The 19099-nt window shown below is 40.1% G+C and overlaps 1 protein-coding gene across 3 annotated transcripts; it reads left to right on the top strand.

Annotated features, from left to right (window-relative positions):
- Window positions 1-11711: 11711 nt before the first annotated feature.
- Window positions 11712-16335, top strand: RANBP6 (RAN binding protein 6). Of its 3 annotated transcripts, none has more exons than XM_011988405.1 (2): window positions 11719-11887; window positions 13003-16335. In XM_011988405.1, exons 1-2 carry the CDS (start codon window positions 11752-11754, stop codon window positions 13071-13073), a joined length of 207 nt encoding a protein of 68 aa, XP_011843795.1. In that variant the 5' UTR covers window positions 11719-11751; the 3' UTR covers window positions 13074-16335. The 3 variants fall into 3 exon arrangements, with proteins under 3 accessions (XP_011843793.1, XP_011843795.1, XP_011843794.1); XM_011988404.1 differs by having other exon boundaries at window positions 11719-11946; window positions 13003-16329; XM_011988403.1 differs by having other exon boundaries at window positions 11712-16329.
- The last annotated feature ends 2764 nt before the right edge of the window (window positions 16336-19099 follow it).

Genomic DNA, 19099 nt, shown 5'->3' with positions numbered 1-19099 from the left:
ATCTCGGCTCTCTGCAAGCTTCACCTCCCGGGTTCATGCCATTCTCCTGCCTCAGGCTCTGGAGTAGCTGGGACTTCAGGCGCTTGCCACCACATCTGGCTAATTTTTTATATTTTTAGTAAAGATGGGGTTTCACTGTGTTGGCCAGGATTCCTTACTTCCCTCCCTCCCTCCCTCCCTTCCTTCCTTCCTTCCTTCCTTCCTTTTTCTGAGACGGAGTCTTGCTCTGTCGCCAGGCTGGAGTGCAGAGGCACGATGTCGGCTCACTGCAACCTCCGCCTCTTGGGTTCAAGCAATTCTCCTGCCTCACCATCCCAAGTAACTGGGATTTCAGGCGCGTGCCACCACGCCCAGCTAATTTTTGTATTTTTAGTAGAGATGGGTTTTCGCCATGTTGGCCAGGCTGATCTAGAACTCCTGACCTCAGGAGATCCGCCCACCTCGGCCTCCCAAAATGCTGGGATTACAAGTGTGAGCCACCACACTCGGGCATTATTTCTTATGCCAGCTGAAGATGCAGATAAAAATGTTTTGGCATCTTAAGTCTTTCTACCAAGTACACTACCCAACTGGGCAGGTCCTTTGTATAATTTTTATTTTTTCTGTTACACAAGAAACTGTCCAAAACAGTAGGTCTAATCAATCAGATACATTTTCACTTTTGTAACCCTACTAGTATTATTATAAATATTTTTTCTGAGTGCTTTATTTTTACAATACAGTTTAATATGTCTACAGTGTAAGATATTTTTCTGAGTGTTTTTTTCCTTAAATTTATAGCTAATAAAATGTCTAATAAATGTCAGGCTAATTTCTACTTTGGTTCTTTCCTCATTCTCCACCATCCCTCCCACTAAGCATTGCTTCTACTGGGCATTCTGTAGTCCCGGGAGGAACCAAACATTCTTTTATTTTATTTTATTTTATTTTTTTTTGAGACAGTGTATCGCTCAGCTCACTGCAATCTCCACCTCCTGGGTTCAAAAGATTCTCCAGCCTCAGCCTCCTTAGTAGCTGGGACTACAGGCGTGTGCCACGACACCCAGCTAATTTTTATATTTTTAGTAGAGATGGGGTTTCACTATGTTGGCCAGGCTGGTCTTGAACTCCTGACCTCAGGTGATCCACCTGCCTGGGCCTCCCAAAGTGCTGGGATTACAGGCATGAGCCACCACACCCAGCTCAAACATTCTTATTTTAGGAGAACAAAACGAGCATCAAATGTCTGGATGGCAGATATCCTCCAACACTCTTATAACTTTCCTCTGAGTCAGTTATTAAATCTGTATTTAAAATTTTTTCCAATGCCTGTTTCTACCCTTTAAATAATTCGTTATAAGAATTAAATCAATTAATACCTGCAAGTATTATGTAAGTATTCTCAACCATCTGGAGAATAATTCAATTGAGTATTCATGTAGAGTTTTACATTTTTATTCAACTTTGGATATTCCAAATTGCCACACAATTCTTAAAGGTTATAATAGTGTTTTACTACTGTGTTTCTCATACACCTAGAGGTAAGAGGTAACCACAGGTTCAACATGGCTATTCTTTCTGGCATGAGCTAAGGAGTTCCAGACTAGATTGTAAACTTCATGAAGACAGACATTCTGTTTTATTCAGCATTGCATCCCCAATGCCCCAGCTCAGTGCCTGACATATGGTAGGTACTCAATGAATATTTGCGGAATAAATGAATGAAGTGAAAGGCTGAGAGAGATAGCAGTTTTGTATTTAAAAACTTGAAGATATCAGCAGTTATAACATCATATTTACATAACTATTTTAAGTTAAAACACAAGCTGCTTAAGGTTGTAGTCCCAGATGTCAGGAATATCTTTGTCCTCAGCTATTTTTTGCAGAAGATCTGGGTAGGGTGAAGAAGTTGAGCTATTATTCTAAATCAATAAGTTCACAATGAAAAGAATTCAGGACTTTGTTTTTAGTTTTATCTAGCTTAATGTTTAATCTTTCAAGATGCAGTAATTATAGATTGCAAAAAGTTCCTAATTACATACAAATTTTACAAATTGTGTGGACTTTAAGTAGTTTAAGTGTTCAACTTATTGTAGCCTAAAAAGTACTTTCTAAAAATTATAGTGTTCAATGATTTTTAGAATTTTATTTAATAATTATTCTTCACAATAAAGCTAGAAAAAAAGATCTAAGTTAATGTATTGGGTTACGGATATTTCCTATTTATGCTAAAGCCAGAATTAGAAACTTTAAAATAAATGTGATCTAAACAAATGAGGCATTATTAGAATGAATGAATAAATGAACAAACAATGAATATTTTTGCTAGACATTTTCCCAAATTTACATTTTCAATGGGAGAGTGGAGAGGTACATATTTTATGTCTTATATCTCTTTTATTCTACAACAATTCTCCTTCCTTTGTTGGATGAGAAGCTAGATCATTTTCAAAGTAGTGAAGTGATGGAAACTATACTTGGGTTCAAGATTTACTGTAAAGGAATAGAAAACTAGACAGTGTGGTATTAGAGAAAGGACAGACATAGATGGATAACTGGAACAGAATAGAAGGCTCAGAATTGATAGTTCAATTGATAGTCAGCAAAGATGCCAAAGTAATTAAATGAAGGAAAAGTGGAACAAGTGTAAATGCATATGTAAAAAGAAATGAACCTCAATCCATACCTCATACCATATACAAAAACCAACTTGATATAGATCATAGATCTAAATGTAAAAGCTAAAACTTCAAATTTTTTTTTTTTTTTTTTTTTAAAGACAGAAGACAGAGTGTCATTCTGTTGCTCAGGCTGGAGCACAGTAGCGTGATTTCAGCTCACTGCAACCTCTGCCTCCTGGGTTCAAGCAGTTCTCCTGCTTCAGCCTCCTAAGTAGCTGGGATTACAGGCATGTGCCACCATGCCTCGTTAATTTTTTTTTGTATTTTTAGTAGAGACAGGGTTTCACCATGTTGGCCAGGCTGGTTTCAAACTCCTGACCTCAAGTGATCCACCTGCCTTGGCCTCCCAAAGTGCTAGGATTACAGGTGTGAGCTACCATGCCCAGCAAAACTTCAAAATTTATAGAAGAAAACGTTGGAGAAAATCTTTGTGACCTTCAATTGGGTAACTCTTAATATTTCTTAAATAGGCCATAAAGCACAAACTTTAACACTATAACTTAACCTGAACTTTCTGAAAATTAAAATTTATTGATTTTCAAAAGACACAGTTAAGGAAAAAAGGAGAAAAATATTTGAAAACATATATCTGATAAAAACTTGTGTTCAGAATATATAAAGAACCCTGAAATGTAACACTAAGAGGACAAAAAGCTACATTTTTTATAAATATACAGCAGGACAAGCCACAGACAAAACCTCTCAGACACTGAATTGTAGAAGGAAGGGCTTTATTCAGCTGGGAGCATCGGCAAGCTACTGCCTTAAAATCCGAGCTCCCCAAGTGCACAATTTCTGTCCCTTTTAAGGGCTCACAACACTAAAGATTTCACATGAAAGGGTTGTGATTGATTAAGGAATCTAGGGGATACGTGACAGGGGTTTCATGCACTGGTAGTCAGAGAGAAACAGAACAGGGCAGGGAGTTTCACAATGTCATTCTATACAATGTCAGGAACATTGGTTTCTAAGTCATGGGTTGATTTTTAACTACTGGTTTTAGGTCAGGCAGACCCAGGCCTGGTTCCGGGCTTGGCGTCAGGCTGCCTATCTTTGGTTTTACTTCATTGTTTTTTTCTTAAAACAGGTACTGAGTATAAAACAATATAAAACAATATGAGAGGTTCTCTGTCTTTTCTCAAATACACAAAAGATTTGAATAAACACTCCAACAAAGATATACAAATGGAAAATAAGCATATGAAAAGATATGCAACACCATCATTCCTAGGGAAAGGCAAACTAAAATCAGAATTAGATACTGCAAAATACTCACTGGAGTGACTAAAATTTAAAAGACAATACTAAGTATTGTCAAGAATGTGGAGCAACTGGCACTCCCATAAACTGCTGTTAGGAATGAAAAATGGTGCAACCACTTTGGGAAGAATTTGGCAGTTTCTTATAAAACTACCGTTAACATATGACCAAGGCATTCCACTCCTAGGTATTTATCAAGAGAAATGCAAACATATTTTCACACAACAACTTGTACTCACACATTCATAGGAGCTTTATTCATATCTTAAAACTGGGAACAACCCAAACATCTATTGATTGATGAATACATAAACAAATTGTAGTATATTCATATGATGAAATAACACTATTCATATGATATATGAATATAAAGGAACAAACATGCACTAATCGGGATGAATTTCGGTGCATTGTGCTAAATGAAAGCACCCAGATACAAAAAAACACATGCTGAATAATTCTATTTATATGAAATTCTAGAAAAAACAAAGCTATAGCAACAGAAATCAGATCAGTGGTTGCCTGGGGCCAGGGGCAGGAAAGGGACCCAAAGGAACTTTCTGAGGTCATGAAAATGGTCTATATATGATTATGGTAATGATAACTTCACAGTCAAAATCCATGTTAGTAATTATACACTTGCAATTGGTGAATTTTCTTGCATATAAGTTATACCTCAACAAACCTGAATAAAACAAAAATTCTTTTTAGGTGGTTCTGTGTACTGCCTATTGCATTATTCAATGACATATGAGTCAAGGTCCAATCAGGAAAACAGAAACCACATTATGTACTTCTAGAGGAGATTTAATTTAGGGGATTGGTTACACAGGTGTGAGAGAGCTCAACGATCAAAGAGCAGTGATGCAAAATGTAACTGAAAGATGACAACTTGCAGCACCTGTTACCACCCCTAAAGCTGAGGGAACAAAGTGGAACTGGCACTTTTGAACTCCGTAGAGGGGCTTGCCAGAGCTGTGGGTAAAACCATTGAGGAGGGCTTGACCCCAGGCTACTGCTGGTACCTCTCAGACATGGGATGTGACTGGGTTTTCTGTTTTTTGTTTCTAAGAGTCCTGCAAGAAGCAAGAAACTGCTGCCACCAGGAGGAAGGGCCACTGTTGGAGCAATTCAGTCAAGAACAGGAAAAACAGGAAGGATTAATCCCTTTTCTGTCCCCTTTTTATCCTTCAATCACTAGTGGCTTCTGTTGGTGGAACCTAACAGTGACCCAGCCATGAAAGGAGATATTTTGTTTCCAGGGCCTAACCTCAGCATCAGAGAATAAATTATAGAAAGTATGGAAGTGGAGCTAAAAGACAACAGGTAAATGACATCTCTGGTTTAATCCTACCTTTAGTCATATAAAGATCAATCAGTGATTTTAGGTGACTTTAGCCTACTTCTTCTATTATTAAATTCTCAGTGTTTCATCTAATGGTTTTAACATCCATTGGTTACTGTTACCTAGATAATTTATTATTTCATTAGTGGCCACAACACAGCAATTTTCTGATTTAATATCCTTTATGCATTTATTAGCTGGAATTCTACAAAGAAGAACATTTCCTCATCAACTATTTGGTATTTTGAAATACAGTTTGTACAGGAAAGGCAGAAAAATCTTGATTATTTCTCTTTATCAAATTTCAGAGTTGGGTCGGGTACAGTGGCCCATACCTGTAATCCTAGCACCTTGGGAGGTTGAGGTGGGAGAATGGCTTGATCCCAGGAGTTCAAGACAGCGTGATCAATATAGTGAGATCTCATCTCTACTAAAAATTTTAAAAAATTTAAAAACAAATTAGCTGGGTATAGTGGCATGTGCCTGTAGTTCCAGCTACTGGGGAGGCTGAGGCAGTAGGATCCCTTGAGCCCAGGAAGTCAAGGCTGCAGTGAACCATGTCACTGCACTCCAACCTGGGTGACAAGTGAGACCCCCATCTCTTAAAAAAAAAAAAAAAAAGAGTCAGTGACCTAGCAATCTCCAGAGACAATCAGAGTTAGCGACCTTTTTTCATATTAGATACTCATCACTTTTGTTTATATATTTGATGTTTTTTAATCCATTGCATGCATTATTCTTTTTTATATTCAGATGGTCCCATCTTTGGTCAGTGGGAGCTTTCATGGTATTTTTTGTTTTCTGGTTTTGCTTTTTGGTTCTGAATTATTCTTTTAAAAAATGTCAACTATGTCCAATTTAATATAATCCCTCTCATTTGACTCTAAATCTCTCAGATCCTGGAAGATATTTGCAACTTATGATGAACTTTGTCCACCTGGTAAGCTGCTAATAAACACCTGAATTGTCTGGTATTGAGCCACTTTGTGGGAACATTCTTGAGATGGTCTCTCACCAGTGCAAACAAAGCCAATTTTAATTACAAACTGTAATACAGTTGTTCGACTCTAACCAAATCTGCAAGTCCAGTCTTGAATATTGGGTATTATATGTGTTCCTTAGGAGGGGAAAAATAACAATGCAAAAACAATTACATAATCTAAAAATGAAGCAACTTAAGATTTTGAATCAGTTTATGTTTCTCTAAAGTACAAGATCATAAGTAATTTTCCTAAAGTGCATGCGGTTTAGCTCTTACTGCTGAGATGATGACCATCACTATAGCACTTGAGAGCAACTAGAGAACAAAATATAGACCCTGGGACTCACCAAAGTCTCTTTTCCCTCCAGAAGAGTTACTAGTCTTTTGATCTGCATTAACATTGTTTTTTCTTTATACATAGGTACATAAATAGGTAAATAGCAGCATCTCCAACCAGATACCCAGGCCAGAACTTGGGGAGATCTCCTAGGCTTCTCCTGGTCCATTGAGTGCTCTCAGTTCTACTCCTTAAAACCTTTTCAATCCATGCCCTCTTTTCTTTCCCTCCACCACTGCTATGGTTTAAACTTCCAGCTTATCTGAACTAGGTTATTGGCCTCATAAATGCCTCCAGTCTTCACACTCGAGTTTTTATTTTTACACTCCTGTGAAAGTTATATTTCTAAAACTAGATCATTTCATAGCCTTTGATTAAAATCAGCTCCTTGTCCTTGGAAAAAATTCCAGTTTCTTCATATGGAATATGATACCCTTCATGATCTGGCCTTTATTTAACTTTCTGTCTTCCTCCTCCCAGCTTCCTGTGTTATCCCCAGACCCCCTCAAATCCCATGCTCACTGCTCCAGCATTACTGAGACACTGGCAGGACTCTCATCACAGTACGCCTGAAAGCCTCTCTGTGTCTGAAAAAGCTGTACCCTTTACTTAAAACAACTTTCTGTCTTTTCAAACGGTTAATGAGGACTCATCCTTCAAAATCAACTCTGATACCTCCTCTGGGAAGCCTTAATTGATCAACCCCATACCCAGAGTAAATTAGCTGCCTCGATAACCCCATATGGCTCCATGGCAGGCTTATCATTACTACAGTGATCACTACACTATGTCACATTTGCTATCTCTGTTTACTATGAGATTCACATATCTTCACAAATTTAATCTTTAATGCCAGCACTCAGCACCATGCTTGAGTATACCCTCAATGAATGCTTGCTGAGAGAATAATTGAATAATTGCATAATCTTTTTTTTACTTTCTTTTGAGACGGAGTCTCTCCCCATCACCAAGCTGGAGTGCAGTGGCATGATCTCGGCTCACTGCATCCTCTGCCTCCCGGGTTCAAGTAATTCTCTTGCCTCAGCCTCCCAAGTAGCTGGGACTATAGGCACGCGCCACCACACCCAGCTAATTTTTGTATTTTTAGTAGAGACGGGGTTTCACCATGTTGGCCAGGATGGTCTCAATCTCCTGACCTCGTGATCTGCCTGCCTTGGCCTCCCAAAGTGCTGGGATTACAGGTGTGAGCCACTGTGCCCGGCCGAATAATTGCATAATCTTAATCCAGAATTTTTCAAACATTTTTTTTCTTTTCTTTTTTTTTTGAGACGGAGTATCCCTCTGTCGCCCAGGCTGGAGTGCAGTGGTGCAATCTTGGCTCACTGCAACCTCCGCCTCCTGGGTTCAAGCAATTTTCCTGCCTCAGCCTCCCTGCGTAGCTGGGAGGGTTGCGCATCACAACGTCCAGCTAATTTTTTTTGTATTTTTAGTAGAGACGAGGTTTCACCATGTTGGCCAGGCTGGTCTTGAACTCTTGACCTCAGGTGATCCACTCAACTTAGCCTCCCAGAGTGCTGGAATTACAGGAGTGAGGCACCGTGCCAGTCCCAAACCTTTTTTTCAAAGATGTTGTACCAATTTACCTATACTCTCAACAAAAATATAACTGAGTTTCCTGTTGTTCCATATCCTCAGCAACCCTCAGCTTTGTCTAACTTTTAAACTTAAAGCATTGTGGTAGGTCTGTGGTGGTGTATCACTGTGGTTTTTTTCAATGTCTTTCATATGCTAATGGTGTAGTGTTAAGAAAAAAGCTTTTTTTCACACACTTATTAACATTTCCTGAAATGGCAAATGCAAAGGCCCTCCAGTTTGACTTTTTGAAGGAACAATAAGAAAACCAATGAAGGAACAGTAAGAAAACCGATGAATGGGCCAGGTGTGATGGCTCATGCCTGTAATCCTAGCACTTTAGGAGGCTGAAGCAGGTGGATCATTTGAGGTCAAGAGTTTGAGACCATCCTGGCCAACAGGGTGAAACCCTGTATCTACTAAAAATATATAAATTAGCTGGGCGTTGTGGTGCATGCCTGTAATCCCAGCTACTTGGGAGGCTGAGGCAGGAGAATTTCTTGAACCCGGAGGCAGAGTTGCAATGAGCTGAGATCGCGCCACTGCCCTCCAGCCTAGGTGACAGAGCGAGACTCCATCTAAAAAAAAAAAAAGAAAGAAAGAAAACCAATGAATGCACAACTGTAGTCACAATCTTAGAGCCAGAATTGATCTCATCAGTGACTCTGAAATGTTGGTATTTATATAAAAACCCAACGTGCTGGTTGAAATTGTACATTCTTAGGCCTCAGTCCCCCCAAAATTCTGGGTTAATAGGAGCTTGGGCCCTAACCTCTATATTTTAAAATAAGTATCCCAAGCAATTCTAATGCAGTTGGTTTTCAGTCTACAGAATGAGAAATGTTATTTTAGAGAATAGCTCTATTTCATATTACAATGTAATTTTTTTGTTTTTGTTTTTGTTTTTGAGATGGAGTCTTGCTGTGTGGCCAGGCTGGAGTGCAGTGATGCAATCTCGGCTCACTGCAACCTCCGCCACCCAGGTTCAAGCGATTCTCCTGCTTCAGCCTCCTGGCTGGGACTACATGCATACACCACCATGCCCAGCTAATTTTTGTACTTTTGGTAGAGATGGGACTTTACCATGTTGGCCAGAATGGTCTCGATCTCTTGACCTCGTGATCTGCCTGCCTCGACCTCCCAAAGTGTTGGGATTACAAGTGTGAGCCACCATGCCCAGCCTACAATGTAGTTTATGAGACTACTTAGTCTATCATCTGGTTAATATAAAACCATGATTTTCTAATTTTTGTGGGTATATGCGGCAGCACTTTACAAAAATAAAATTAAGACTGCTTGGAAAAGTTTAAAACAGACTTTGAAGTAAGTGAAGCCTCTGATCATGCTGCAAAACCAAGAGTAGTTAATGGGGAAGCAATATGGTGAAAAGAGCATCGGTGTCACTTAGAGAAGAGGTAGAATTGAGACTCAGATGTGTCATCCTAAGCAAATCCTGTAACTTCCCTTAGTTTCCACTTCTCACCTAAATTTAGTATTATACCTATCCTAGCAATCTCTCAATTCTGTATAAGGGTCAAAATGAGTGTGGTAAAGTGCTAATACAAAAGTAAGACCTAATCATTGTTATAGGAATAAAATTTGTTTTTGATTGACACACCTGCCTGAATTAAACAAACAAATTAGTCAGACACGGTGACTCACACCTGTAATTCCAGCACTGTGGGAGGCCGATGTGGGTGGATCATGAGGTCAAGAGATCGAGACCATCCTGGCCAAACATAGTGAAACCCCATCTCTACTAAAATACAAAAATTAGCTGGACGTGGTAGCATGCACCCGTAGTCCCAGCTACTCAGGAGGCTGAAGCAGGAGAATTGCTTGAACCCAGGAGGTGAAGGTTGCAGTGACTCGAGATTGCACCACTGCACTCCAGCCTGGCAACAGAGCGAGACTCCATCTCAATCAAAGAAAAAAAGAAAAAAAGAAACAAATTTAGTTTCATCAACATTTGTTTCTTGGAATAACCTCAGCAGCTTCCCACTAATGGGTAGTTAGGATTCTAGTAATTGTATCCCTTCATATTTCAGTTTAGACAAGATGCAAGGAAAATCTTGAGTAACTTGTCCTAGGATACAAAATTAATTTAGCAACAAGGTCAGGATGCAAGTCTGTCTTCTGATTATTAGTTCAGATCACTTTCTACCATACCATTTACTCAGTTGTCTTTCCCATTCTTTATTATAACCTGCAGGTCAGGTGATTCTGACACACACCAGATTTTGAGCTACCACTCTACTACATTAGATGTGGTAGTGGGGAAGTAATTTTTTTTTATTATCACACTTATTATTTTATAAACAGCTTTATTGTAGTATTATTTATATGCCATACAATTCACCAATTTAAATTTTACAACTCAATGGTTTTTAGTATAATCACAGAATTGTGCAACCATCACAATTAATTTTAGAACATTTCTTCACTCAGAAACAGCCTATTTGATAGTAGTCATTCTCCATCCTCCTCCCCGCAGCCTCTGGCAACCACTAATTTCTGTTATACAGATTTGCCTGTTTGGTACCTTTCATATGAATAGAATCATACAATATGTGGTCATGACTGGCTTCTTTTACTTGGCATTTTTTTTTTTTTTTTTTTTTTTTTGGACGGAGTTTCGCTCTGTCGCCCAGGCTGGAGTGCAGTGGCCGGGTCTCAGCTCACTGCAAGCTCCGCCTCCTGGGTTCACGCCATTCTCCTGCCTCAGCCTCCCGAGTAGCTGGGACTACAGGCGCCCGCCACCTCGCCCGGCTACTTTTTTGTATTTTTTAGTAGAGACGGGGTTTCACCGTGTTAGCCAGCATGGTCTCGATCTCCTGACCTCGTGATCCGCCCATCTCGGCCTCCCAAAGTGCTGGGATTACAGGCTTGAGCCACCGCGCCCGGCCTACTTGGCATGTTTTCAAGATAGATTTATTGTTTTAAAATTATCAAAGTAACAATAAATTTAGAAATAAAAAAGAAAAAAATCACTCATAATCTGACCGGAAGCAGTGGCTCACACCTGTGTTCCCAGTACTTTAGGAGGCCGAGGCGGGCGAATCACCTGAGCCCAGAAGTTCGAAACCAGCCTGGGCAACATGGCAAAACCCTGTCTCTATAAAAAACATAACAATTAGCCGGGCGTGGTGGCTCGCGCCTGTGGTCCCAGCTACTGGGGGAACTGAAGCGGGGAGGATCCCTTGAGCCCAGGAGGTTGAGGCTATAGTGAGCAGGGATCGCGCCGCTGCACTCCAGCCTAGGTGACAGAGCGAGACCTTGTATCAAAAAAAAAAAAAAAATCAGTCATAATCCCATTCTAATCAGTGCTTTTCTTCTCTCCTCTGCAAGTGCACGTTTATCTTATTGAAAAACAAATGGAGGATGCCATTGGCCTCCACACAGCTCTCACCTCTCTCCAAAACCTAGCTCGCCGCCTGCCAGAGCGCAGCGAAAGCTTCTGGGCAGAGGAGGCAGAAGCACCCCGCCCATCCCCGCCGGCGCCTCGCCTACGTCACTGCTTCGAGCCGCAGACCCCCTCCCTCCTTCCCGGTCGCGGTAGCTTTGACAGAGCGCAATGGCGGCGACCGCGTCTGCAGGGGTGCCGGCGACTGTGTCAGAAAAGCAAGAGTTTTACCAGCTTCTGAAGAACCTGATCAATCCAAGCTGTATGGTGCGGAGGCAAGCAGAGGAAATCTATGAAAATATCCCAGGTCTGTGTAAGACTACCTTCCTCTTAGATGCCGTCAGAAATAGAAGAGCAGGTTATGAGGTGAGACAAATGGCTGCCGCACTGCTACGACGGCTTTTGTCCTCTGGGTTTGAGGAGGTTTATCCAAATCTGCCTGCTGATGTTCAGAGGGATGTCAAGATTGAACTGATTCTGGCTGTTAAGTTAGAAACACATGCTAGCATGAGGAAAAAACTTTGTGATATTTTTGCAGTGCTGGCCAGGAATTTGATAGATGAGGATGGTACTAACCACTGGCCGGAAGGTCTGAAGTTTCTTATTGATTCAATCTACTCTAAAAATGTGGTTCTATGGGAAGTTGCACTTCACGTTTTCTGGCACTTTCCTGGGATTTTTGGGACCCAAGAGCGGCATGATTTGGATATCATCAAACGGTTGTTGGACCAATGTATTCAAGATCAAGAACATCCAGCAATCAGGACATTATCCGCTAGAGCTGCAGCTGCATTTGTACTTGCTAATGAGAATAATATTGCTCTTTTCAAAGACTTTGCAGACTTGCTTCCTGGAATCTTACAGGCTGTGAATGACTCATGCTACCAGGATGATGATTCAGTGCTAGAATCCCTTGTCGAGATTGCAGATACCGTACCTAAGTACTTGGGTCCTTATTTAGAAGATACTCTACAGTTGAGTTTGAAGTTATGTGGAGACTCTAGGCTTAGTAATCTGCAGCGCCAGCTGGCCCTCGAAGTTATAGTGACCTTGTCTGAAACTGCCACTCCGATGTTGAAAAAACATACAAATATTATTGCACAGGCAGTTCCTCATATATTAGCAATGATGGTTGATCTACAAGATGATGAGGACTGGGTAAATGCTGATGAAATGGAAGAAGATGATTTTGACAGCAATGCAGTTGCTGCGGAGAGTGCACTAGACAGACTGGCTTGTGGGCTTGGTGGAAAAGTTGTTTTACCAATGACCAAGGAGCATATCATGCAGATGCTTCAGAGCCCTGACTGGAAGTATCGACATGCTGGATTAATGGCCTTATCTGCCATTGGAGAAGGATGCCATCAACAAATGGAATCAATTCTAGATGAAACAGTTAACTCCGTTTTGCTTTTTCTTCAGGATCCTCATCCAAGGGTGAGGGCTGCAGCCTGTACTACACTTGGACAGATGGCTACAGATTTTGCACCTAATTTCCAAAAGAAATTTCATGAAACAGTGATTGCAGCTCTGTTACGTACCATGGAAAATCAAGGTAATCAGCGTGTGCAATCACATGCAGCTTCTGCTCTTATTATTTTTATTGAAGACTGCCCCAAATCATTGCTAGTTCTATATTTGGATAGTATGGTGAAAAATCTACATTCCATCTTGGTGATTAAACTTCAAGAGTTGATTCGGAATGGAACTAAATTGGCTTTGGAACAACTTGTGACAACCATTGCATCAGTTGCAGATACAATAGAAGAAAAATTTGTCCCATATTATGATATATTCATGCCCTCACTAAAGCACATCGTTGAGCTTGCTGTTCAGAAGGAACTTAAGCTTCTGAGAGGGAAAACTATTGAGTGCATTAGCCATATTGGTCTTGCCGTTGGGAAGGAAAAATTTATGCAAGATGCATCAAATGTGATGCAGCTGTTGTTGAAGACACAATCAGACTTAAATAATATGGAAGATGATGACCCTCAGACCTCTTACATGGTTTCAGCATGGGCTAGAATGTGTAAAATTCTTGGAAAAGATTTTCAACAGTACCTTCCACTAGTTATCGAGCCTCTTATTAAGACTGCTTCAGCTAAACCTGATGTTGCTCTCTTAGACACACAGGATGTGGAGAATATGAGTGATGATGATGGCTGGCAATTTGTAAATCTTGGAGACCAGCAGAGTTTTGGAATTAAAACTTCAGGACTTGAAGCAAAAGCAACTGCTTGCCAAATGTTGGTTTACTATGCTAAGGAGTTAAGGGAAGGGTTTGTGGAATATACAGAACAAGTTGTGAAGCTGATGGTTCCTTTACTGAAATTTTATTTCCATGACAATGTTCGAGTGGCAGCAGCAGAGTCCATGCCTTTTCTCCTGGAATGTGCAAGAATTCGTGGCCCAGAGTATCTTGCACAGATGTGGCAATTCATATGTGACCCCTTAATCAAGGCTATTGGTACTGAACCGGATACAGATGTGCTCTCGGAAATAATGAATTCTTTTGCAAAGTCCATTGAAGTTATGGGAGATGGTTGCCTTAATGATGAACACTTGGAAGAACTGGGAGGAATACTGAAAGCAAAACTTGAAGGGCACTTTAAAAACCAAGAATTGAGACAGGTTAAAAGACAGGAAGAAAACTATGATCAACAGGTTGAGATGTCTCTGCAAGATGAGGATGAATGTGATGTTTATATTCTGACCAAAGTATCAGATATTTTGCACTCATTATTTAGTACTTACAAGGAAAAGATTTTACCATGGTTTGAACAACTACTTCCATTAATTGTAAATCTAATTTGTTCAAGTAGGCCATGGCCAGACAGACAGTGGGGATTGTGCATATTTGATGACATCATAGAGCACTGCAGTCCAACTTCATTTAAATATGTAGAATATTTTCGGTGGCCAATGCTACTAAATATGCGAGATAACAACCCTGAAGTCAGGCAAGCTGCTGCTTATGGCCTGGGTGTCATGGCACAGTTTGGTGGAGATGATTATCGTTCTTTATGTTCAGAAGCTGTTCCACTGCTGGTAAAAGTTATTAAGTGTGCAAATTCCAAAACCAAAAAAAATGTCATTGCTACAGAGAACTGTATCTCAGCAATAGGGAAGATTTTGAAGTTTAAGCCTAACTGTGTAAATGTAGATGAAGTTCTTCCACACTGGTTATCATGGCTTCCACTGCATGAAGATAAAGAGGAAGCTATTCAGACTTTGAGTTTTCTCTGTGACCTAATTGAAAGTAACCACCCAGTTGTAATTGGTCCAAATAATTCCAATCTTCCCAAAATAATCAGTATAATTGCAGAAGGAAAAATTAATGAGACTATTAACTATGAAGATCCTTGTGCCAAACGTCTAGCTAATGTCGTGCGTCAGGTACAGACTTCTGAAGATTTATGGTTGGAATGTGTATCGCAACTTGACGATGAACAGCAGGAAGCCTTACAGGAGTTGCTAAATTTTGCTTGAAGCACTTTAATATAACTTGAATATTATCTACCATAAAAGTAACTACAAATAAGTGTTGTGAATAGATTTTATTATAAATCAGAGAACTGTTTTCTCCCTGCTAAGCCGTTTATAGTTCTTCCCCATGTTTCTCCAGAATTAGTCAGTGTTATAGTCCTCTGTTTATCTTGCATGTTTTATCTTCCAAACACAGACCTTGGTGATAACCTGTGCTTCAAACTGTCTTACAAAGTTTGTCACCTTTCCCCTAGTTAATGTAAAGTATATAAATTGTTGCTATTTGATTGAACTATTATTGATGCTAGCCAAGCAGTATACTTGATGTGAAGATGTCATGCTATCACAATATGCTAAGAGCTCACGAAAATAAGATAGAATTTCCAGGACAAACATCTTTGGAATTGTGAATGAAGGATATAGTGGCAGGCTTGTCCCTCTTTGATTAATATTCTTGATATTTGTGGTGATGGGAGGATGCTGGTACTAGGAGAATTTTGAGATATTGCAGTGGATATGGGATGTATATGAACTTTTTCATAATATACTCCTGGGAACTGGGTGGGACATACCCATATTGTAGTTCCCAGCGTGTCTGGTTGAGAGTTAGAGAACTTTTAAATTTCTTTAGCCAGACAGGTCTCTATTCTTTTAAGTTATCCAGGACTCTAAGAACCATAGTTACTGACAAGGGAGTCCTGATACATCTAATATTGGTAGCATGTAACAGTGTTTGACAAAGAGTAAGTAAGCAATATTCTTGGGAGTCAGTGTTGTGTGTTTCAGCAGAGTTTGTATATGTATGACATTTTCCCCCTGCAAAGCAGCTCAACAAGAGAAAAATCTGTAGTTATAGGGCTTAAATTGATTTCTATTTCAAAGAATTTCCTAATAGATTCTAGAGTAGCACTGAAGAGTATTCTATTGTAAAAGTGAGAGGAAAGCAAATTTAATTTTCTTTGAATATGAAAAAGAAAGCAACTTTGAGAGTAGTCATTTAGCAGTAGATGTGCATTATTATGAGAAAACAGTTCCAAAAATCCGAGGTTAATTATATTAACTGGAATGTCAGTCTTTAATGTCAAGCTTATGGTAGGGTAGAAAATAGCTTTCTACTCAGCTAATCATTAATCGTTGATCCAAAACTTAAATAAATCTATAATTTCCTGGGGCTATTATGAGTACTGTGTATGTATTTAGCAAATATTTAAGATCTAGTAAGTGCTCAATAAATTGTAGCTGTTATTGCTGTTGTTGTTTGTACTTCTATTGTGTTCTTTTATAGTTTGGAACTCCTTTTACTTCAGAATTTTCCCAATCCATTCCCTATTCATTCATATTGGCAGGCTATTTAGGCTAAAAGGAAAATTAAGGACATTATGTATAGTATGATCACAATTTTTAGTATATTTAAGATAAATAAAGTATAGATGAATGAATAGAAAAATCCCACCTCAAAGTACTAATAGAGGTTTTCTCTAGGTGGTAGGATTAAGTGGCAAATTTTCTTCTCAGTTACCTATATTTTCTAATTTACGTACATACCTACAACCAACATATTTCTTGTTTTGTTTGTTTGTTTTGAGATGGAATTTCGCTCTTGTTGCCCAAGCTGGAGTGCAATGGCGCAATCTCAGCTCACTGCAACCTCCACTTCCCAGGTTCAGACGATTCTCCTGCCTCAGCCTCTTGAGTAGCGGGGATTACAGGTGCGCACCATCACTCCCAGCTAATTTTTTGTACTCTTAGTAGAAATGGGGTTTCACCATGTTAGCCAGGCTGGTCTCGAACTCCTGACCCCAGGTGACCTGCCCGCCTCAGTCTCCCAAAGTGCTGGGATTACAGGTGTGAGCCACTGCGCCTGGCCCATATTTCTTGTGTAACAAAGTTTCTTTTTTAAGACCAAAGACCCAATCCTACTTTCATTTATAGTTAAGTTGCTATCATCTTGACCTCTTAGTAACCTAGAGTTGAGGTTCCTTCTATTCACCCACACTTTTCTCTTTTATATAATCTTAATTAAGAAACCCTTTATCAACATTTCTAGCAATTCCCTATACTTTTATGTATGAGGAATTAGAAATTCTGCCAGATGACTTGGAATTAGGCACCTGGAGTTTTTGAAGTATGACAGACCTAGATTTTAATTTTGGTTAACAACTTTCTTAAACTAAGAGGCAGTTTCCTCATCTGAAAAATAAGCCTAATACCTAGCTGATAGGATTGTTGTGAGAATTAAAGGAGATAATGAATATAAAGTGCTTAGTGGCACAGGGTTCAATAAATATAAGCTCATATTGTCCAAGAGTCATGAAATAGGGCTGATGACTAAAGAGGAGTAGAGGATGTTTGCTTGGGTACGTTGGGCTTCAGATTCCTGGGCTTTGTCAAAAGAAAGGAGGAATGTATAGTCAGACACACTTTTTGGTTGCCAGGTGCTGAAGTAAGATTGATCCCTGCATTTTTTTTCTGTGAGCTGAAGTTCTTTTGTGGACTCTGAGGGAAGAGAACCCTGTAAATGCATTATATATTACAAATGTCTGATGAGAGGAGACCTCGAATACTAGATAAAAGGTCTGTGTGGAGGACAGTGTCAATACCCTAACTAAAAGAGTGTTCCCGCTTCACTATTTTACCTAAGAGTGATACTTAACTTACTGGACAAAAAACAGCTTTGAGGTAAAACAAATTTTTATCTTTTTATCACTGCTTTAAAAGTTCACATTAATGAGAAGTAAACAATTGTAAGAGTCAGAGTATCCTAATCATTTAGTTATACACAGTTATACACATTTGACTTTTAAAATGCATGATTTCTGTAATTTTGTTTTTGTGTTTAGGTAATTCAGGTTTCAAACGAGGGTTCTGTGTACCTAGAAAAAATAATGTGCGTCTTTCAAATAGAATATGAGAAAATAGTAATATTTGCTTTGCGGAACCATAAATTCCTACCTCTCAACTAATTTTAAGTAACATGTAAACCAATGTGAATGATGAGTCCACTTTTTAGTCATTATTTACACAGTAATTGTAAAATGTAGTGAGCTTGTCAGCCCATGCAAACAACTGTTTAATGCTGTACAGCTCAGACATGAACTATTTTGACTGTTTTCAGTCCCGAGAATTTGTTTAAATGACGTTCCATTCTCTTTCTTTATTCTTAACAGATCTCAGGAATCGGGAAGGTGGAAATTTTTAACTGAAAATATGGAATTAGTCCAAAATATGAATTGATGTTAAGCGCTGGGGTTCTAAAAATCACCTCCTTTTCTTCTGCATGTGAACGTATGGTCGCTTCCTTAAACTTTCTAAACTTCTCAAAATTCTGGTTATATATAAAAGACTCGCAGTCACAAGGGAGAAAGAGTGGGAATAGAATGTAAATTTTATAGTAGATTTACATTTTGCGCTTTCTCACTATTCATTTGCCATTAACAAAGGTTATCTAGCAACTTTAATTTTAGTTTGGGGGGCTAACAAGCGCCTTGCAAAAGAAATTTCCTCTTGCAGCACTTGCTTTAAACAAACACCCTTTTGGCCACCTTCCCAGGAGGCGATGACTAAAGCTACGCAGGCGCCTTGCTTCCCCTTCCATCAGCCTCTTAGCTTCGCCTACGATTGATTACATCATTGGTCCGCGCAACCCTAGCAGGCTTCTGGGCCTGTAGCTGAGCCGAAGCTCTTCCTTTTGCGTAGCGGGGCGGGGCGCGATGCTGGCGGGAGGGGGACGAAATTGTTCTACTACGCATGCGCACTGGGGATGGCGACGGGGCCTCTTTCTTTGCTTCTCTCCACAGCTCTTCCCAGTCGGGGGGCTGAGTGCCCTCCCCCTTCTCTCCCTGCCCCTCCCCTTTCTCCCCCCACCACCGCCCAGCGGGGCTTCTAACTGACAGTTGTCGCCGGGCCCAGTCCGCGCGCCGCCTCCTCCTGCCCGTGTCCCCCGCAGGTAGAGAGGGGCGGGAGGGGGTGTGAGGGAGAGGAGGAGCCGGAGCCGCCGCTGCGGTCCCCTCCGGGGAGGGGAGAGGAGAACCCC

The sequence above is a fragment of the Mandrillus leucophaeus genome, unplaced genomic scaffold (genome assembly GCF_000951045.1).
Source record: "Mandrillus leucophaeus isolate KB7577 unplaced genomic scaffold, Mleu.le_1.0 Scaffold329, whole genome shotgun sequence".
NCBI classification, from domain to species: domain Eukaryota; kingdom Metazoa; phylum Chordata; class Mammalia; order Primates; family Cercopithecidae; genus Mandrillus; species Mandrillus leucophaeus.
Note: the sequence above shows the minus strand (reverse complement) of the source record. Positions and strands in the feature narration are given on the sequence as shown.

What these genes read in the sequence shown, in the direction of transcription:
- RANBP6 (XM_011988403.1), top strand. Translation starts at nt 11,752, where the DNA reads ATGGCGGCGACCGCGTCTGCAGGGGTGCCGGCGACTGTGTCAGAAAAG.